At 39.8% G+C, this 22,483-nt stretch overlaps 1 protein-coding gene across 4 annotated transcripts; it reads left to right on the top strand.

The window, feature by feature from the left end:
* Position 1: 1 nt before the first annotated feature.
* Positions 2–22,254, top strand: glcci1b (glucocorticoid induced 1b). 4 transcript variants are annotated; one of them, XM_078252182.1, is made up of 9 exons: positions 2–90; positions 313–689; positions 5,394–5,542; positions 11,814–11,903; positions 14,906–15,019; positions 16,614–16,751; positions 18,302–18,491; positions 19,484–19,604; positions 19,896–22,254. In XM_078252182.1, the coding sequence occupies exons 2-9, from the start codon at positions 377–379 to the stop codon at positions 20,221–20,223; spliced, it is 1,443 nt and encodes a 480-aa protein (XP_078108308.1). In that variant the 5' UTR covers positions 2–90; positions 313–376; the 3' UTR covers positions 20,224–22,254. The 4 variants fall into 4 exon arrangements, with proteins under 4 accessions (XP_078108308.1, XP_078108310.1, XP_078108309.1 ...); XM_078252184.1 differs by having other exon boundaries at positions 24–163; positions 5,397–5,542; XM_078252183.1 differs by having other exon boundaries at positions 24–163; positions 14,909–15,019.
* Positions 22,255–22,483: the final 229 nt, after the last annotated feature.

Raw genomic sequence — 22,483 nt, 5'->3', positions numbered from 1 at the left:
TCTGGCCGAAACAACTGTCATTTAGAGTGAGTGGACATGATGGGGAAGACCGAGCGAAAGCTGGAAAACACGAATTAAACGTCTCAAGAAGTATGAAAAACAACTTTTAAAGTTACTTGTGTAATTGTTAAAGCTTACGTCGGCATGTGTTAGTATCTTACAGGTAAGTTATCACCAAAACATGCGTGTTTTTGTCTCGAGTGCATGAGTTGAAATAAAAAAATAAAAAAAGGAAGCTAACGTTTTTTTTGCTAACAAGCTAATGTTTATCTTACCGTTCCCCCTCAACACCACCACCTTCTCCGCTTCTAGAGGAACAGCAACTTTGGCAGTACGTCTTTCTTATTGCGAGGGGAATTACAGCCTGTTTCGGAGGATGTCAGCCCCCAGCAACTCGCTTCAGCAGCCGAGGGTGAGACGCAGCAATGCGGGCTCCCCCGGCTCGTACAACAACAACAACAGCAGCTGCCGTTTGCACCCCATCCGTGCCACCGTGCCCTACCAGCTCCTGCGTGGGGGTCAGAGCAGTCCGACGCGGTCACAGACCCTCTACGGTGGTGCCACGAACAGCAGGGGCTCAAGTCCCCCCTCCAGTCCGTCACTCAGTTCAGGAAGTGCAAACGCTAAGCAAAGACTGTCTCCCGAAAATAAGGACTCCTCTTGTCCCCCAGACTCCCCAGTTTCCAGAGGTAAAAACGCTTTTCTTCATCTGTTTTGCCTTACATAAGCCAAGAAATGCCATGTCACAACGTGCTGTTGCCCACTGATAATTTCTCATGGTCACTTTTTTGTTACGGTAACTGGTATACAGTTGCACAATTTAATTACCGTAGAATGTTTTAATTGTGCAAAAAATGGGGAGAAATATATTTGAGGTAGTAAGCTATACGTTTGCAGCAAGTTTGGAACTTGATTAGCAGAAGGTTGACGCATTAACTATTTTGCCTTTCAACCACTTACACAATTAGGCACTTATAAAGAGAATAGAGTGCACTATTGGCTCTCTCATTTCCTATGGACTTTTGACAGGAGAGAGGGGGAGGAGAGAATTGGCAGAAAGACATGTTTTCAGTTGTAAAAGGGGCCACGTCGGTCCCAGTAGAGGCAGTGCTGAGCGAATAGTCAGGTGTTACTCTGACCTCACTCCATACATACAGCATGGAGGACACCACATTAAGAACAAATGCTGAGCTTCACCATGTTGCCTTACACATTGATAAACGGAGGCCAGTGCTGTGTCGTTCAGTGTCAAGCTAAGCTGCTCCTTGAAAGTGATATAGAGATAAACCGGTCCAGATAAAAAGGACATGAGAGTTCAAGCAGCCCTAAATCCGCATTTCCTAGTGTTATACTAAATCTCATTTATGTGACAGCCTTTCCTGCCAAATATGAACACTAGCTAGTTTTCCAGACTGGTAGCAGTATCTTTTTGTAGGCCAGAACTGAATTCTTTTTTTGTTTTTTTTTGCTGGAAGAATACTGCTTTTTCTGTAAACCCTGTGTTTTATGTACAAAACGCACACATAACCACACAGTATATGGCGAGGCACATTGTGATATGTCTGAATACAGCTTGCTCTTCCAGTATGTGGAGACAAAAAGAGACTCCTTCTAGTTCTGTTAACCTCTTCTGACTCTGCATCAGTTCCCATGAAAAGCACAAGGTATTCTAACTACGAGAGTGTTCTGTAGTTTATAAGATTAGGTCACAAATCGCAACACGCCACACGGCAACCACAGTACACCAGCTGGATCAATGCTACCTTCATTAGTCACATTTAATAGCTTCTCCCTCTTACATTTTTGTGCCAAAATGGCAGCCCTCTTGTTACAGTGCAGGATGGTAGTTATTGTGGAATTTAATGTTTGATGTGCTTCACATTCCTGAGTTCTTTGAATGAGATGACCTCCAACCTTGACCAGTGTACCATGCAAGGCAGGAAACGAAATCTCCTCCATAACAACTGAGTAGGCAGACTTACCAGGCATGACGAATTTCACCCGTGTTTGGCTAGCGTTTGGTGTTGATTTCCCACCCCAGTGGCATGCCACACATACCTCAGTCCTCTGAAAGAGACAACCTCTAACCCAGGCCAGTGTCTCATGTTAGTGGTGACGATGGAGACTTAACCCTTCTTCATCGCTGTGACCTCACAGTCCAAACACGCAGGAGAGGCCTCGGATGATGACGACTATGATCATATCAATGTAGGGTAGGTCGGTGGCTACTAGCAGTCAAAAAATGCAAATGTGATTGAGTCATCTTTCATTACAGCAGCCCAGCTTAATGTGACCAAAGCAGGAGGTTTTGCTTTGTAATGTATCATTCATTGTATTACTTTGAACCCACTTGCAGACATAATGCTTACCATTTGGTGGGAAATTAAGCCCAAAGTGCCTTGCACTACCATAAGTGTTAGTGCCAAAAATGTCACACTGGTAATGGACTGCACTAGTGTTCAAACAGTTCAGATCATAGCCTAATGATGAAGGACAGAGTGAAGAGTATTATATTCCACATAATGACCTTTTAGGTTTACCAGCATGACATCATTCACTTACCACACGGTCCCAACAATGATAGTCCTGCTCTCTGTCAAAGTGCCAGCTGTGCTGAAACAGCCCTGCTTCATTGTCACTCATTCAAACTGCAGAGTAGGACCAAATGTGAAAATGAGCGTGTTGTCCAAATCAATGAACTCTCGTGGAACTGTGCAGTGTTTTCTGCAGTTGTATTAGCCTGCACATAACAGACTGTGTAGCATCTGGTTAACCTTAACTTTGACCTTAAGTTTGCTCAGTCTTTTCTGCTATAAAAGTCTGAATTGTTAGCACTATTAGCATACCCTCCTCAGCCATTGAGATGCACTCAAACTAGTCCAAGCTAGCTTGTTGTGAGAGGTACCCACTGGACTCGTTGACTGATGCTAACGATGCTACAAGCCATTTCCTGACCAGCTGAGGGACAGATGCTGAAACTTATTTAAAATATCATGATGACCGCCAAGATTTATATCATTATTCATATTGTATGAAAGACACTGCTTTAATTACTGCTTGCAATAAGCACACTTTTTTTTTTTTTATCTTAAGCAACTCATGTAGAACATTTTTGAAATAGGAACTGCAGGGTGGCCCAGTGGTTAAAGAGATTCTTCCATGAATATGTAATTGATGTTTTGTATTTAAATGATACTGTACATAAACGCACAGTATCATAAGTATTTATAGAATCAAAAATGATTGATAGTGGGTAATTCCATGTTTCATTACTGCGTAGGTAATTTGAATTAAATATGTCCAAGACCATCTATGTGTGTCTATTAAAGTGATACATAATGCAGTGTTTTTCCTAGGTTTGTGGAAGACGTAGGTGCACGTATTTTGCGGAGGGTTTAGGGGTCCTACCTGAAGAAAATTTTAATAATTTTGGACCATTAATTATTACCATATCTGTCTGAAATGTCTATAAAAGCTAGAGCAGATAATACATAAACAAAAAACAATCAAAAAGCTTAAATACTTGCTAAAGAAGTCCAATGGGGACCCACTATAAAAATGAGATCGGTTTTAAAAAAAGTATTTTGTTAGTTTTGATGCTCACATTGATTTTACATTCATTCCCTTGGTGGGGAAATCCCTGCATAAAAGCCCTACCAGGTTTAGCACAAACACAAATTTTAAAAAACATTTTATTAAGAAATTCTGAGTTAACAAATGAGATTTTGTTCTGTGATCACAAGATAAAGCTAAGTTTTAGTGAGATTTTTTTTTTTTTTTCCTTTCAACAAATGTCGTGCAGCCTTGTGAAAACCTGCAGGAACCATCTGCTATGGTTTACTGATCTGGACCACATGTTTGTTTTCACATTTTGCTCTACAGTTAATAAACCACCCATTTATCCCCTGAAAATGCAGAGACGTTTTCACAGCTTGCAGAATGCCTGGTAAAGAAAAGTTCTTATTAAAATTAAACCTGAAAATATTCCTTTTAATATCACATACACCATCAGCAGATGGACTGCTTTGATGTCTTGTTTCACACTGTTTCTTTTTTCTCATCAGGAGATTATTCTAGTCTGGCAAGTGGGGAGACGATGGAAAATAACCACAATCCCAGTTGTGAGAGCACTGGCTTGGCCTATATCAATATTGATGGAAATTTAGCCTGCTTCCTTTGTCTACAACGCTTCAGGGAATTTTACTGTAGCCCAGTAAGCTTACTTAGGCAATACCTTTGGGTGGTTAGGCCTGTGTACTCTATGAACAAAGAACAACAATGAACGGCTATGTAGTTCTGCTAGGAGAGGGGTGCCTCATGGAGATAGTTTAGTCTGTGTCTATTGGTTTGTGTGTTCATGTTGGAAATGCCTCTGCCTAAGCCTACTCGGATAAGGAATGGAACAAATGAGCATGTTTCCTGATCATCATGTTATTCCTTTATTCTGTCTTTGATGCAGAAATGAAGGAGCTTTCGTTTGCTTTTAGTAGTAACACAAAGTGTAATTGAGGCTAATAAATTTAATCCAGCTCTTACTGCAGTATCATGCTATTCTCAAGCTAATGTCTTTGTGTTTGTGTGTTATGTTTTTCTCTTATTTTTTTTTAACTGCGCGTCACTGCAGGAATGTTGAGTGGATGCAGGCAGTATTAATGTGCATTGTGGTGTGGTTGTTTGAGTTCTTATGTGGGTGGTGTGTGCCTAACTGTTCTGGCTCACAGCAGATTGCTCTCATAACATCAGATACTCCTGCTCAGCCATTTACATTTGCTTCAGGCCTCAGCTCTCAAGCCTGTTGTTTGCCCTGCACTAATACTTATGAGATTAGAAAAATTGTCCACACTTTAAGAACAAGAACAGATTGCAGTGCCAGGTCTTGTCTCAATAAAACACTGTTAATTGCGGTAGTTAACAGGTGAAGATGTAATGTTTTCTTCTTTTTGGAGATATTGTCTTAACTTTTTTTCAGCCAGCGACCTGAGTAACAATTAATTCTGGGATCGACAAATATATTTCTATTCTTGTAATGTGAAGTTTTACCCACAATGCCTTCTGTGCTCCCACTACGCCACATTAAAAGAAACTAGGCCAAGAAAAAAACAAACTTATTTTGACAGTAAGACTTTGACAATTGCTTTTAGTTTCAGGTCGTTACGATTATTTGCCAAAAATGCAAACAATTATATTTTTGTGTCACTTAAAATATGGCCCCCAGTCCTTGGCTACACATTTGTACTGAGATTTATCACACAGTTACACTTTAGTACTGTATGTTGAACTTAAGTCTTATTGACACAATCAGGAAAGTTGGCATACTGAATTCAAAGATGCCTCAGGGGGGTGTTTGGGAATATTGCTTACTGTGTGTGTCTTTATTCTTTCCCAATTCACAGCAGAAAGGTCCAAGTTACAGGTTCGGAGTTCCAGTGCTATCCGGCGGACATCTTCCCTGGATGCCATCACAGGGCCATACCTCACTGGCCAGTGGCCTCGGGACTCCCATGCACCCTACCCTTCATGTATGAAAGACAAAGCCACACAGGTACATACCATTCAGAAAAACACTATCTTGGCTAAAGGCCTGAATAGGGTTGGCCCATATCATATTATTTGTTTATAATAGAGTTGCAAAGGAGGAGGAGCCGCTGGTTCTGGAAGTCTCTTTCCATTGCAAATTGTGTATTCCCATTGCAAAATTGTTTTAAACAATATCTTAATGTTACTAAACAGAAATGTGTGACTCCCATAGATAATGCAATGATCCTGTTGGTTTATGCCATAACCTCCACTTGGATGGTAGACTGGTCAAAATGGTACTATCCATGAGCCTCGGCTGCTGTTGCCTTGGAGAAGAGGCCAGTCAGAGGTGCAAATCAGTGGTGGCAAATTCAAAACGTTAAAAGGGGTTCTCAATCTTTTTTCAGCCAAGGACCCCTTACAAGATAGAGAATACCGGGACCCCCTAGGTATAGATTTGTTAGATTAGAAAGTAATCTAACTATTATAGATTTAGAAATTCAAATATTATTCCATGAACTATAAAGTCTCTTGTAAAACATTTTTTTTTATATCATGATCATTTAAATGAATGAATATGAAAAGTTTTGATGGACCCCCTGGCAGCGTGCCACGGACCTATGGGGGTCCCCAGACTCCATTTTTCTCCCCTAAAGTTGAGGTGCATACCAAATCACTGCATCATCTTTGGTTCCAGAAAAAACAACAACCTCGGAGACAAAGAGAAGAGGCGCTACATCACACGTACACATTTGTTGTCTTCTTGTTACCAAATTGATCTAGAGACGTGATGCATGATCTGCCTGATTCAGCTCAGCAGGTGACGTTGATTGATTGATCATTACATTGTACATTCGGATTTGGGTAATTAATCAGTAAAGTGCGTTGCAACGTCCAGGGAAATGAATAAAATCAAGTTTGGAGTCAAATGCCTTAATCAGTGTTATTTAGGAGGGGATGTGTGAGATAAAGCTCACTGCACAAGAAACACCAGGCTGAAGTTTGTTTAATAATCATGAGCAGCAAGCATTTTAACCCAATATGGTTCTCGTTATTTTAAAGTTTGACATAGCAAAAATACCTTTTAAGATATCGTAATATGGCCATATGGCCCGCACTTTGGCCAGAGTGTTTGGTAAATACCCAAATTCCACACTTTCTTTTCATTTCTCCCAGCAAATTAGGGTTGTTAGGATTTCCAAATAATTGTTGGTTTGTGTCGTAGTAGCTGGTAAGACAAATTTACAAGCTGTGACCAAAGATTTAACAAAGTTATTGTAATCTGGTGGCTGGAGTCTGCTGCTCATACAGGCCAAATCGACTTTGATGTAAATGTTTTGAAATTCTCTCATAGCACTACATTGTAATACATTATAACACTTCATAAGACCTATGCATGGATTTCATATTGAGCCTCATCACATTATTCCTGGATAGCAGCCCACACATGATCACCCACTAATCTTGCCATGTGACGGATGGCTAAATGCAGTTTTTCTCAAAGAGCTTAATTTTTGGGTGGTTGTTGGTTTGGAGTGGCTTTGTGTTATGGAAGAATATTGACTATGCATGATCATGGCAAGGGCTGCTCCCTCTTTACTAACAGAAGCCTTTCATGTGTCTGAATGAAGACCGCCAAGCCTAATTTACATGGGCTTCATCCCTTTAACCCCTCATTTGCCTCGCATTTCTTTGTGTGTAGGCTGAGGAAGTGGTGAGAGGGCCTACAAGATCTCTTGAAGTGGCTGTATGCAGAGTAAATACCTCTTATTACAGGGTTCCTGTGCAGCCCTGGAAAGACTGGACAAGTATGGAAAATCAATTTGATAATTATCAGGTCTTGAACGTCTGGGCACATAGACACAGTGTTCTTGTAGACATACTGTTTTTTGGCACATTGTGATAATTGCCATAGTGACAGTGCTATAGTGACATGGCCTCGTTGATATTTCCCAGCCATTATTGGCAAAGATCTGATTGAAGGCTGACTAAAATGCAAATCCAGTTTAAAAGATTTGTGTCTGTCAAAGCTGTGGGAATTTGAGATGGAAAACATTTGGCTATTTTGAAATGATGTGGTAGAGAGTGACACACTTGAAAATCCTTGAGCGATTAAATGCACAAACTCCCCCAAGTATAGTGAGAGACCACTTCCTGTTAAAAGGCTATGCCTGGGCCCAGCTCTCTCTATTAGACAACAACAGCAGAGAGCAGCAGACAAAAGGCTTCTGGCCTCTTTTGTTGTGCATTACACAAGTTCAAGACAGCCTCTCTTTTGAGCTGTTATGTAGCCTTGCATGGAGGTGAAGTTGTTTGCACCTGTCCCCCAGGCTGTGGCTGAGTCGAGGAGAAATCCTACTGCTTACCACCTGGCCCTCGTGGCTGCACAGCCCGCCTGCCTTTTGTGTGGGAGTTGAGGAGCAGAGGGCCCATACATATGCTAATCACTGTTCCAGGATAGGTCTGTGTGCCATAGGCCCTCTGGTTACAGAACACAGAGAATGCCTGTATGAAGATTAGGGCCCTGAAACACCAAGCCGACCTCAAAGAACTAGAACCGACAAAGGCAGACTGATCAAACATTTTGCATCGCCTCACGTCTTCTGTTAAAAGTTGCACTTGAACACAACATAAAGACTACAGCCGATGGCTGACCATTGACATGCATGTACGTTCTGCGCCTGCATGAGAGGAAATGACTAATGAGCAGTCTGCATTTGTAATCTGAAAAGTAACGGAAAGACAAACAAACCAGCCTGCTGTTTTTTACTCCACTGTGAATATGCTTAAACTGTCTTATTATAGGACTGGGATATAAAATGAGAATATCTCGGAAACATTTGGAACTGAAGCTGTAAACTTTGCTTCACAGATGGCTTCCGATTTAAAAACAAAGGTGCCTAACACAAGTTGCCCTCTAATGCTTAACGGCGGCCTGCCGTTAACTAGACATCCATCTTTCGGCATGGTGTGTCTGGGTCTTTAAAATAGACGCACACAATTAATCCTACTTTAGTGCTATATTACATGGTATCTGCTATCACTGTGCCCCATTTTTGCTTTATATGAGCGTAATGTTTCGTGACTATAGAAGAATGCAGTAAGAACAAACAACAAAAATTCCATCGTAGAGACATTTATCTGATTTCTGTAATGCTCAGTGAGTTTTAGACACGCACAAGATAACAGATACAACAAAGCCAACTCACCAAGTCAGAATGCATGTTCTGCTCATCTCTAAAAGCCATCAAATGATAGCAGTATAGCAGTGGCACTCTGCTCACATGTCTCAACATGCAATCTAAACAAACCAGCTAAAATTCCACTGCACTTCTATTGAAGCCCAGTCATTATTTCCTGCTTTGGAAGAGAGCTGGATTCTTGAGGATGTTGCCTGCATGTAACCCTTTGGGTGGGAAGCATAATGGGAAGCAAGCTGCAGGCTACGGTAACAGAGTTTTATCTGCACAGCAGTACATTATCAGGCGCAACACCTGGTAACAAAGTCTACAAAACACAAAACTCAGTCCGGAAGTTCAAGAGCTAGAATGATTAAGGGGCCTCTGGGTTAAATAAAGGTGGGTGTTCTTGTTAATAGTTAGTAGAGGGGGAACCATGTCAATCAAGGAAAATAGGCTGTAGTATTTTAACTGTCTTACTATGTATACCTGGGGGAAAATTAGGAGTTACTGAAATATTTACCATAAAGAAAAATGTAACCTCTACCTTGACACCTGTGGCCCATGACATATCTAAAGTTTAAAACAAAAGCATGGATAAATTATAGAAAGTCCCTTTTGTGTCTGAAACATTGAGTGCTTGGTAATGGATTTATAAACCCACAAGCACATATTTGTTTAAATGTCAGCTAAAATGCCAACAACTAGAGTACTAGGTGCAGGCTTAATTCTCACCTCAGTTGTCCTCATTAACTGAACTTTTTTTGTATTCTGAAAGTTGCTGTCATCACTTTTAAAAGTAAACACACATTCATTACCATATGTCAAATTATAATGTAAAAACGATTCATTTGTTTTAAGCCTCATGAGAATGAAGGAACACTTGAATATGGAAAAAAAATATCACTTGTAAATAACTGAATAGAATGGGTTTTTAATTTAAATGTCAAATAACACCACTTTGTTGTGCCAGAGTGACAATGAACCCCTACCACGATCCCCTCCATTTTTCTTTTTTTTTTTGATTGTCAAATTTATTGTGCTTTTCATTTTTACCAGTATTGCGCAGCTTTATAAAAACCTACACATATCACTTACTGTCAAATGAAAGTGTTTCATATTTCATTGAGTTACAAGTAGTGTGTAGCACTCCCTATTTGACGTCATAGAACATCTGTGAGAACTTAGTTTTTCCTCAACAGCTAAGTCCACAACTCTATAAAGCCTGTCTGCCCTTTTACAGCAATCTGTATTCTGTATGAACAGATTAAGCTGCAACATCAAGTCCCTCAATGTCTGGCAGAGGCATCAAACGGCACAATCCCTTCCATAGGCCATGCACAAAATGTTAATGCTAAAGGCTAGCTTCACATCTGCCATCCAGCGTAGCCAAGCACAGTGGTCCCTTTTATGAGAGCACAAGCACCCATTTAATTCGCTGTCCTTTTCTGGGAAAACCAGCGCCAGCAATCCAGTGCAAAGGGCTTCACGGGTGTTCCTCATTATTCAGTGTGATATTCCATATCATAGGGCAAGGCTTCTGCGTTAGTTGGAGAGCCATAGAGGTTTTTCTGTTTGTGTGGGGTCAGACATAAGGCAGTGTAAAGACACTGACATTTAAGATGTTTTGTACTACTGTGCTGACCATAAAACGTCAGATGTTTGAGTATTTGTTTGAGGACCAGAGGAGCTGTTGATATGCATAATCAGGGGGAAGTATGTGGTTTCAGACAACCCTAGGAAACCTCCTCAGCCTGTTTCTGTTTTTTGCATATATTTACATAAGTTAACCGTTTCCTTGTTTATGCAGTAGAGTTCTAAAAGACATGTTCAGTGAGACAGAACTGCCTCTATGCTCTCTGGTAGGGAATGTTTTGTATATGAGATGTTTTCTTACTATGTTACTAACGACAAAATTCTCTGTAGACTCATTGACCTAGGCTAAGCCTAGCATTGTGCTGTACATATTCTGCCAAATCAGTGGTGTTTATAGGCTAAATAGTTATATTTATTTATAGACTAACTAAAGGTGAAAAGATGGAAACTCCAAGGTGGGAAACTAGCACCTGCTTAGTAAAGTCCTTGTAAATGTCACCAGTGGCTGATGAGGCAGGTAACCATACATTATTTGCTAGCCCTGTAATTATTTTCTCAAACTATATTTGGCTTGTTAAATGGCAGGTGGATTTCAGAATGTACTAGTTGGTTTAGCCCATAGACAAAATAAATAGTTGTATGCCCTGCCACAGATGTTACCATTATTATGTATTATTATAACATTCTTACTAATGGAAGCAATCAAACATGCTACGACTTTTTTCTTTTTTCTGTTGAATGTAATTCTTTCCTCAGGGATGGCATCTTATGAGGCATTTGTTTTCCTCATTTTCATTGATTGCAGATTTTCAGCTTTACTTTTGAGCAGACAACACTCATTACTGCTTTTAGCCACCTCTTTCTCAACTGTTATCCAAACATTTTACTTTTTATGGTATTTAGTTGATGCTCACTGACTTCACAATGAGGCGGCACATCGGCTATACGTTTTTTTTAAAATTTTTTTTTAGGAGAGGTCTTTGTATAAGCTTTTAGTTTTCCTTCTTCTCCTGCACAGGCTTTTATTTACTTTAAATCCATGTACATTTGAGTATATGTAAGTAGAAATGTGTGTGTACATATACTGTATTGTTGTTGTGCAAACAAATAAATATATAAAATGAATAAGGACATTTAATAAGACATGTGACCCTTGATGGGCATATATTCAACAAGACTGAACAAGGACTACATCTGTGACCTTTCCGTTATTTGATGCCTGTAAATATTAGGCCACCCTGCCACGTTAACAAATCTCAGAAACTGCAGCTTACTTAATCCCAGGCTTTAGTGGAAATGTACTGTATTCTATTTAGATATATTTGCATCTACACACAATGGAAATGTTGTAAAGCTCTTGTGCAGGAGTACATCATACTTATCTTTGTGTGCCTATGCATCGTAAGATATGCTATTTGGTGGCCACAGTGTTGGACAGTACATTTAGTGCATGTATCGATAGCATGAGTTGTGTCTATGTTAGAGGAAATTATAGAGTTGTGTAATGTATTTGTGTTTCAGACTCCAGGTCTCTGGATTGATGAGGGAGCAGAACAAGGAAGTCCTCACCAGCGGTCAGCCTCCTGGGGCAGCGCGGACCACCTCAAAGAGGTAGAGCCAACGGTCTTAACCTTGCTTCACCCAAGTCACAGCTGCTTCTGACAACAAACCCCACAAATAGGCAGATTGCTGACTACTCCACTGTGCTAATCCACGGACCCTAAGAGAGACCAGACTGGTTTAAAACAATCACACAGCCATTTCAAAGAGCATGTTTTTGTCTTTTTTTTTAAGGTTCATTCCATTTATTCAAAATGTGTTTGTGTTTGATTTGTCGGGGTCTGAGGTCAGCCTAAATATTACGCTCCTTAAAGTTGGTTTCCACTCCTGTCTATCTGCTGGGCTTGGTGGCCAACCAACCGACCACATGGAGCTATTAGGTCTCCAACTCTCCAGACCACAGTCTAAATTTAACCTCCTTCTCTCCTCTGTTTCCCATTCAATTGCACACTTGCATCTCATTATGGCCTGTTGTTTTTGAGAGATGGTGCAGGAGCTCCTCTCAAGGGTGATCCCGCCATATTGTTCCCACCTTAGCTTGCACGGAGTAAACTGATTCAGGGTATTTCCACCAACAGATTTGACATCTGTGTGTCATCAGTATTTATTTTCAAAATATGAATGGTACACACGTCTTGGGTTTTGGTTAGTATTGACCACACTCAGAGCCGTTTTCTACAAACTCACAAGTACACTTTCAAGAATCCACTTTAACCAGTTGTAAAGACCACTATGCAGAACTACATTCCAAAAATGCTAAAGAGCGTGTTATTCCAGTTCATAATAAGTTCAGCTTCAGTGGAACAGGCTTTGCCTTTACTGTGTTGACCATGTGTCGCCTGGCCAAGCTACGGTTACACTTGTCTGATCATGCTAGGTGCATTAAAGCTGTGGTAGGCAATTTATTTTTGGCATTGTTGGGCATAAATTCCATAATGACTTTTCAGCATATTTTACTTCTAGTGTTCTGGAAAACTAGACGTCTGTACCTCTTCTTGGCTCTGTTTTCAGATTTTAGAAAATCAAACTTGTTACTCAAGACTCCAATCGTGGTTACTCAAGATCGCTGATAAGCGATCTGATTACCAGTCTGACAGGCTACAGTACAATGTGTAACTGGACATAACATATTATGGATATGCGGAGCGGCTTTCAATTTCATCAATGAAATTGCCTAACCCGACTCGGCTGTTCTGCCCCCTGATTGGCTGACATGCTTCTGTGTCGATAGCATGCTTGTCAGTTATTTTTGTCATATTCTTCATTGCAGCGGCTAATTATCCACTATACATTTAAACCTAACGTTACAATAGTTCACTAAATCACTCATAGCAATCTCCTTTTAGCGACTTTCTCGCTAATCCCACAGTTGTTTACACCATAGATTTTTTATATTACAGCCTATGGTTTACGCTATTAGCTCGGTTAGCTACTTTCTCAACTGTTAACGTTAGCTGCTGTTAGTCCCCAGTAAAGTTAATCGTGCAGGCTGACCTAATGTAGCTTCCGTCCCCTGGCAGCAGCCGGAAAGGCACAGCCCATCAGGTGTCAGATCCATGGAAAAGAGACGGCAAACTGCTTTGTAATTTAACGCTAAGGATTTAAAATTCACGTGTCACTCGAGCTGATTAACGAGGCTCAGCGGTCAGACTTAATGTTACCGCTTCACCAGAAAAATAAACCGTAGGGTGCAGATTCTAGATATTATAGTTCTGATAGTAAGTTAGTTAAAATTGCTTTAAGATATGCGTAGGAAAAACCAATCGTCGATCATTCCTTCACTCATCAATATACAATCTGATCGCCAATCGGCACAAGCCTAGAAGAGACACGTTTTGCCATATACAGCCACAAGAGATGCAAAAAAAAAGTATTTCCCGACTATGGACTCCCAGCGCTGTGATCTCATGAAATCTGATTTTTAGAATCATATTTTATAACTTACATTCAAGTTTAAATGTACACACTCCCTGTACAACTAGGCCCGCTAGAAAAATATAGTGTTCCAACTTTCTACAGACAATCGTAGGACCTTGGCTTGTACGATCAATAGCATAGCACAGCCAGGAAAACCTCTCTTTCTCATCCTCTAAGATTACGTTAGGATTGCCTGGACTTGTCATTATCGACAGCTGCGGTCACTCAATGAATGATGTGAATTGTATTCTAGCTCTTGAACCTCTGCAAATACATGTGTGGGAGGACATCTATGAAAAGAGCAAGTCTCTTTGTTGACTGTGTTGCCAGGTTTACAAGATCAGCGTTGAAGACCACACCTTTTGTCTGCATAGTTCAACTGTGTCTGTAAGGCTCACAAAGGGTATCCTGTTTTTAGGCTGATACTGGGCCAGATGCAGAAACACCCATTGACCTAACTTGTTTCATCATCAGACATGCGTGGCTGATTATATGCACTATAGTAGCCTGCAACAATATTCAAGTGAAGTCAATCTTTATGGGCGTACACAGTAGCACAGCACATATTTTTGTGGAAGAGCCCAATAGTGCCATATTAATGTTGCTAGCCATGGAAGAGAAGACAGCCCAGCCATTCTTAAAATGATAAGAAAATATGGCACAATATTCTTATCAGTGTAGGTTGCACCAAACACTAACCTTGTCAGATGTATTATTATTATTATTATTATTAAGATGCAAGTTATTTTCATATCATTTAATTTCAAAAATTTCTATTCAATCTGCTTTCAATCTGCAACTATTTTAATTCTCTATTGTTTGTCACTTTTTTTAGGCAGAAATGCAAGATTTGATAGTTCCAGCTTCTCAATTTGCAGCTTTTTACTTTCCATTATAGTAAATTGAATATCTTTTGGGTTTGGGACTGTTGGTGGAGCAAAACAAGATATTGGAAGACATTTCCTTGTACTTTAGGAAATTGTGACAGAAAATATTGGTTGCAGCCCTGGGAACACCTTCTGGCTTTATTCATTTCACTGTTGGGAAAAGTTAAAATTCACATGTTGACAGTAATATTGCCTTTGCATCTCAATTGTGATCTATCATTTGCTGAAGTGATGTTACTTTTTTTCCAGCAGATTGCTAAACTGAGACTGCAGCTGCAGCGCAGCAAACAGGTCAGCCGGCAGAGCAAAGACGGCCTGCAGCTGCAGCAACAAGTGCAGCATGGCACTGCATGCCAACCGCAGGTAAGTTATTCATGTCAATATTCTTGCCATGCCAAACTGAATCACTGGTAGCTCTTTTCCGGTGTTAAAAACTGACTTTGGTGATGCAAGATTTTACCCTGACAGCGGGTATATGAGAAGGTAGCTTAGTAGCCAGGCAAAAAACATACAAATGAAACAGACGGTAACCAAACCACAGCTGTTGAAGATAAGAGCACTGAACATGCCAGTGTTAAGCAAGGTGGCTTTCTGTCTTACTCGGTTAATGGTATCCAATTCTGAATCAGGGTTTTACTTTTTCATTTGCTACATTTGTTTAAGTTTGGTAATTATAAAGCTGTAGGTTATCATCAGCATGCAATAATTATGTAGTTGGTACACCCATGGAGTGTAAGCAGACTCACAGGGTGACATATTTTAAAATCTGAAGTAAATAAATAAATAAATAAAATCTGATAAGTCCGTTGGCTTCTTCACTGGCAACTTTACTCTCGGACATCATGCTTTGAGCCAACTAAGTAGGTGGCTCAATATACGTATACTATACTACAAAAATATCATCACAAGAGAATCACAATAACAATAATTTGAAAGTCACAATAAATGACAAAATACAATATCATAAATCACCAATCTCAGAATTAACTGTCTTGCTAGATACAGTGTATCATGTCTGTCTGCTACAGCTCAGGGTGTGTGGAGTTGCTATGGCAACAAGTGACAGCGCTAACATAGCTTTAGCTCAACATTCCTAACAATAATCACTGATACAATTACAATTTGGCACATCTAAACAAAATTAACAACATCGGCAGTCATGCATACCCCTTAGGACCTTAGCTAATATCAGGCAGCAAGTTGTTATTTACAAATGAACAAAATAAGTCTTAAATCCTCGGAACTGCGTTAGCGTAATGGGTGACAGCCATTTCCGCTACAGCGCCGTTGTTTATGAAAACGCCACTAATCAAACATGCAATAATAATCTCAACATAATGAACGGACTAACTACATTATTAAAACGCACTACTATGGTGTAGAGTAAAAGTGAAAGTGCCTGTTTATTTTTATATCATGTTTTGTATGTGACTTTTAGGCTTGTATATAGGCCATATGTGATCATTATCCAGGTTTATGATGTTTGTTGCACTGTATTTGACTGAGGAGGTCTAGTTAATGTGTCCATTTTGACCAGTTCTGTCAAAAGGAGAAGGGGAATGTGTCTGGGCATGCTCTGTCCTCTCCTTGTTTGCAGTTCATTCATTAACAGATGCCCAGCAACAGTACACATCAACCACTGTGGGAAAATGAACATAAACAGTGATATGCTATGCCCCATACCCGCATGTGGCAGATCACAATCATGGCTGTGTTTTTGTTCCCTATGATATTTAATCCAACTTCAGTAACATGTAATTAAACGTAATGCCTCACCCATTAACTGTCTCATAAAACTGGCTTAGTGGCGATTCAATACCGCAAGCAGAACTCAGTGTCAGACATATGCAGTATTATGTATTTAATTGCACAATTGATCTGAATTGTGAGATGATTCATTTGATGTGTACATCATTTTTCACATTTTTATTTTTTTTATTTTTGTCGGTCTTTTCAGTACAAGGGAACTTCATCCACCCTGTCAACAATCCCTGTGCCAAAATCCCTCATATGCCGGGTGCCGAGCAGTGTGGAAGGCATCAGCCACGAGCTAGAGAATGTGTTTATCAGAGAGGACTGGGAGCAGGGGATACAGGTAGGAATGTGTACACACACCAGCAACGGGTCAAGCAGTTTTTAAAAATTATTCAAAGTGCTTGTTGAATTGCAAATGTACAAGGTTAGTGTGTACTACATATGACAAACTCACCTGACACTACCTAATCTATCCATTTGCATGTAAGTCTTATCCTCTTTTGTCCCAGTTGAATGTCAGATTCATGTCACATCGTACAGACTGTAAATAAGATGAGCCAAGTGGGGAAAAATTGTTCATGGAAGCTTCCTAGTTGCAATTATGAGTAGGATGTTTTGTACAATAAAATGTCTCTGTTGGTGAAAAGAACTGCATAATTGTCAACAAAATTGTGTCAAAGCGTATTAATGAAATACGATCAACGCAGCTAATTAAAAAGGAGCTACATATACAGTATAGCCTACACACACTTGATAGGAAATTGCTACATAATGTAACACAATAGAAATTTAGGATTTATTTCTATTTTTCGTGTGAGTTCTGGGCTTTCCCTGGGGGTATGTGCATCAACTCTCCAGAAAAGCAGCACTTTCCTCAAATTGGCTCCCTGGATTGGCATATCCTGGCTGCTGCACCATAACTACTTTTTAAGTACGCCCACTGTCCTACAGGTGTCAGTTGACGCAATGCTACTTGACGCAGACATTGTTTGTTGCACCTAACATTGGGCAACAAACATTAATACTTTCTGAGTCTGTGAAATATTTGTTAACATAATTAATGTTTGTTGATAAAGGAGTGAGACAGGCCTATATGTTCAATTTGGATTACATCAGAAAACAGATTTCCCTCAACACCAATCAAACTTTACGTTTATAAACATGAATATGCTTATGATCAAAATTGTTGATATATTGCTTAAAATGTATTGCATGCACACAAACAGTCTTATAAAGTCACTTGTTGCAGCATTGTGCACCATACTGTCAGACAACATATATTCTCACTCACACTGAATTAAATCGCTTAGAGACGAGGACACCCGTAAATCTTGACTGATGTGGGGTACTGAACCTTGGCAGGTCTGTAAAACTTCCTTCTTAGAAAGTCACAGACACACACGCACACACAGTTTAAACGCATATATAAACCTACCTACTACTACAGATTTACAGCCTGCTGTGCACCAAGCACTTTTTTTTTCCTGCTCTCCCATTTGAATCGGTTGTGCTAAAGCAGAATGCTCTGCACACATCACGCTAGTCATCTACTGTCAAGTATTACCATCTGGTGTGGTGTTTGCTTTTCCAACTGCCCTTTAAACAGAAGACAAACGCACCAAAGGCTTTTCAGTTACAGTCGTTATTATATTTAGGACGTTTTTGCTGATGCTCTTAACCCAGAATGACATTGTCCACTGAGTGAGCAGGTAGCTGTTCAGCGAGTTGCACAGGAACAGTTCACATGGGGATTTTCAAGGACACATTGCCTGTTATGGGTGATTGAATGTAACCTTTGAATTGGTGCTAAGCATCACCACTCTGACATTGTAGGATCAATGTACGTTAACGCATGACCTGTCACCACCTCCTCCGCACTCTGACCTCTAGGCCATGGATGTGGTGGATGGCCGCCGCGCCCCCTTCCCTCTGCATCACTACAGCAGCAGTGGGGACACGCGTGACACGGACACACAGGCCCCTTCAAGTGGTGACTCCAGCCCGTCTCCCCGCCCCTGCTGCTCTGACCACGTCCACTCTCCTGATGGAAGCCCATGCTCTGCAGAGGAAATTGACAAAGGTGTGCTTTTTGTTTGACAGATGCCACTTTATGCCTGATTTTACACTTCATTGTCTGTTTACAGGTCTTGGGGAGTGTGGCTACGTGCAAAAGTTGTGTAAATCAAAAAAATGTATAAATTGCCTAAATAAGTTATGTTATGAAATTAAAACGTGGGGGTTTGAAACAAGTGAGCTTACCAGACCTATGTTGCCTGCTCCTCATCTCTGCTTGAGGCTACATTAACCTTTACTACTTCAGGTAGCATAACACACCTGAAACTCTGACCAAACTGTTGGCAGTTGAGTTGTATTATGGGTAATGTAGGGGCAAGGTTTTAAGAAGGAAGACGTGGAATAAAATAGATGTGAATAATTCTGCTGCATCAATTTTAATAAACTTCCAACTGGAGTATGACAATGTTATAGGAGTGCAAATCAAAATCGATGTACTCTTTAAAGAAAATGTAAGCAATAAGGATTTTTTATTTATTTGCTGCTTGCACTTATTCTGGTTTTGAGTATTTTATTGGTCAATTGTTACTTACATGCGTCTCAAAAGGGTCACATAAGTTACATAGATTGTTCTCTGGTCTTAAAAAACATTGACAAAGATACATGGACAACACTGCACACTAAAAGTGTTTGAAAGTGTATTGAACCTCAATACTTTTTGGTTAGATACTGAAAGCTGACATCAAATTCTTGCTTAGAATGTTCTTTCTTGTTTTTTATTTAAATTGGAATTTTGACAGTTTTTAATAGATTGTATTTTATTTCAGCGAAGTGTCTCTATGGAAGCTTGTGTTTAACATTTTAGTAGTTTGGCTTCTTTTGTTCAATGAAAAAGTGTTTCGTAGAAAAGGATGTTAATACAGTGATTTAGTATCAGTACAGAAACTTGTATTTGAAATCTTAAGTGATCCACAGCCCTACTCTAAGCACATTGCCTAACTGTGTTTTTTTTTGTTTTTTTTCCTTTTTCCTATGTTATATTATTTACGGTATTTCCAGACACTTTGTGCAGTTCTCCTCTCCCAAAGTTTGCCACATCTCCCAAACCTAACAACAGCTACATGTTTAAACGGGAACCTCCAGAGGGCTGTGAGAGGGTCAAAGTGTTTGAGGAGATGGTGTAAGTATTTTTTTTTATTTTACAATCTGTTTTTAAATGCACCCTGTGTGAGCACTGCGTGTACTGACCACTAAAAGAACAATAGATAAAGTACTGTACTATTTTATGGACTCTGAGATCCTGTCGGAGGATAAGTACAACAAAGATACCAAGCTTATTTGCATTGTACGTAGGTGGCAGGGATGAGGGCAAAACTGCCGTGTAGGAAAAGCGTCTTGTATTTAATCAAAACAGTCATATAAATAGAATATAACAAGCAAAAGTACTGAGCTCAACCTTCTTTGTCTTCAGGTCTGGCAAATCAAAAGGCTTGCCTCTCTTCTCGTGCCCTGACAAAAACAAGGTGAACTTCATTCCCAGGGGCTCTGCCTTCTGCCCTGTCAAACTCCTCTGCTCCTCCCTCTTCTCCCCCGTTTCTCCCTCGTCCTGCTCCTCCGACAGCCCAGGGCCTCAGGTGACCCCAACTCTGCCAACTGCACCACTAGCTACTTTTCCGGCCTCCGCTGACTGGAGCACCAACACAAGCACAGGCATAAACCTAGACAACAGCACAGACCGCCAGAGCCCCGACACAGATGTGGGGAAAGATGGCTCAGCACAAGTTCTCCTCACCAGCTAGTTCTCAGGTATTCATAACCAAACCACCTACAGCTGAAACATTACAGCTAGTCAAGTGGTATGGTTTAAAACAAAAAAAAACGAAACAAAAAAATCCTTGCACTCCGTTAATCTTAACGTTAGCCAGCAGGGAGTGCCCAAGGTCTAGAAATGACAAACACAAAGTAGGAAGCTTGATTGTTTGGTCATTGTCGTCCAGATTTAAGAGTGCTGACCTTGGGAACAGCCTCCCTTTACCCATCACTAACCTAGCCTTCTCGTCTGTACCATGACAACACCCATAAGAAAAGCAGCTTTGCTTTCTGTTGCAAAAAAAGAAAAGAAATTACTTCTCAAGTGATTGTGTTACGTGGCGCTGGCAGTTTTATAAAGATTTAATTAATGGAAAAAAAGCATCTGCACACTCAAGTCTGTGCAAGATCCATTTCATTTAGCAAGCTTTTGGTCAGACTTTCTTCAAGGCAAAAGCATGTAGCCAGTAACCAGTAAGTCTTGCTCACTGTTCTTGTAGCACCAGCACCTCAGCTAAGCCTGATACACGGTGAGCTGTGTTTTTTTTCTCAATTAAGATGAAATTAAAAAGGAAAAATCTTAACTAAAATAATACACTTTCTCATGTTATCTAACCAGCTTATTGGCTGTTCAGTGTTCAGCAAGCTAACATCTATGCGTAAGCTTTTTGACAAAATGGGGAAATGCTCGATTCATGTATTAAGCATATCAGGATGTCTTACAGTCAGAATACATTGCCCCGTGTTAATCACAATGTTTGCACTTGTTGAGTCATTGGCTCAGAATGATACAGGCCATGGCCTATTTTTAATTTAAAAATATTTGTAGCACAATGTCTTTGTGAAACCAGCAGTTGCTTGAATGCTCCAGCCAACAGCTTTTCTAGTTTGATCACTATGAAAACTTGGTTAGCTCAACACAAAATGCAAATATCAGCTTTTTCAATGACCAAATAACCAATTACAAAGAGCACACCTCCCCCATTGTTTTATTGCCCCACACTATACATAACAATAACTCAGGTCATGTGGAATGTACTTGCATGGACTATGTTGCCTTTCCCTAGTGTTTATAACTTTATTCTACAGAAAGATATTCCAGTCTTTTGCAGAAATGTTTTTTTTTTTTCCCTGGAGAGGGAGTTTATTATGGACTTAATCAACCGATTGGTGTCACATCTTGTGACAGATGACTTTTGCGTTAACCTTAACCTGTGTTAAGAGTTTCAGGTGCTACGACACATTCCAGAGATTGCCGTTGTACAGGTCAACCGCGAGTACTCTTGTAAGCGGAACTAGCTACATAAGCTACATCCTTCCAAATTGAGAAGTTGACAAATATGTTGTTTGTTTCACCCCTTTGTTAAATATGTACCAAAGCAATTTGCATAACAATGACAGGCCTGTCATGTATTTGGGACACGAGGCACAATTTTTGTGCTAGAAAGAGAATGTTTGCATTTCGTATAGTTTATAAACAGTTCATCGACATATAAACACTCGTTGAACCAAGCCTAAGCACTTACTTGGAAGGTAGATGATAATCACTATTTTTATTTTAGACCAATTTGTAAGTTAAAAACAATCAGAACTTGAGTGTGCAATTGATTTTTGTTTGAAGTAAAGCTACACTAACAATTTTTGTGTAACACAGTTTGGCTCAATATTCAGATCCAACCAGACATGCCCTAATGTTACCTGCATATGTTTTATCCCCAGAACATAAAAAAAAAACAAAAAAAAAAAAAACGTCATGACTGATTTTAGAACCGGTAAACTTTGAAAGGAGAATAAAACTAGCAAATGTTTCATTCCAAAATGTTGGTCTATTAAGCCACTTGCACACAGAAACACAAATATGAACAATATGCAACACATTCCACAAAAATTAAGTTGAAATACTCTCTTCTGCTTGCAGCTCCAAGAGTTTCAATCATACTAACTGATTTTATTCACAAGCTGTGTATTGCGCATTTTATGTAGATCTTGTGTGTGTTTTTCAATAAAGAAAACAAAGTCTCTTTTTGGATTGGTATTTAATCTTTTCAAAGGCCACAGACAGATACATTGACTAATAATTTTAATATTCAGAAGCATGGCATTTATATACAAATAGGAGTCAAGGTAAGGCAATCAATATATTTGGTTATGATTTAAATATATTAACAAATTTCACATGGCTTAAACATCAAAAATGACACTAGGCTGAGTTGCAACAAAATAAATTCACAATCAATACTTTATAAGGAA

The sequence above is a fragment of the Sander vitreus genome, chromosome 6 (assembly GCF_031162955.1).
Source record: "Sander vitreus isolate 19-12246 chromosome 6, sanVit1, whole genome shotgun sequence".
NCBI lineage: Eukaryota > Metazoa > Chordata > Actinopteri > Perciformes > Percidae > Sander > Sander vitreus.
This window is presented reverse-complemented; position numbering and strand designations above follow the sequence as displayed.

Coding starts and splice junctions, on each gene's coding strand:
- glcci1b (XM_078252182.1), top strand. CDS start 377: ATGTCAGCCCCCAGCAACTCGCTTCAGCAGCCGAGGGTGAGACGCAGC. Junction 15,020..16,613: donor GCACTGCATGCCAACCGCAG/GTAAGTTATTCA, acceptor CGGTCTTTTCAG/TACAAGGGAACTTCATCCAC. Junction 16,752..18,301: donor ACTGGGAGCAGGGGATACAG/GTAGGAATGTGT, acceptor TCTGACCTCTAG/GCCATGGATGTGGTGGATGG.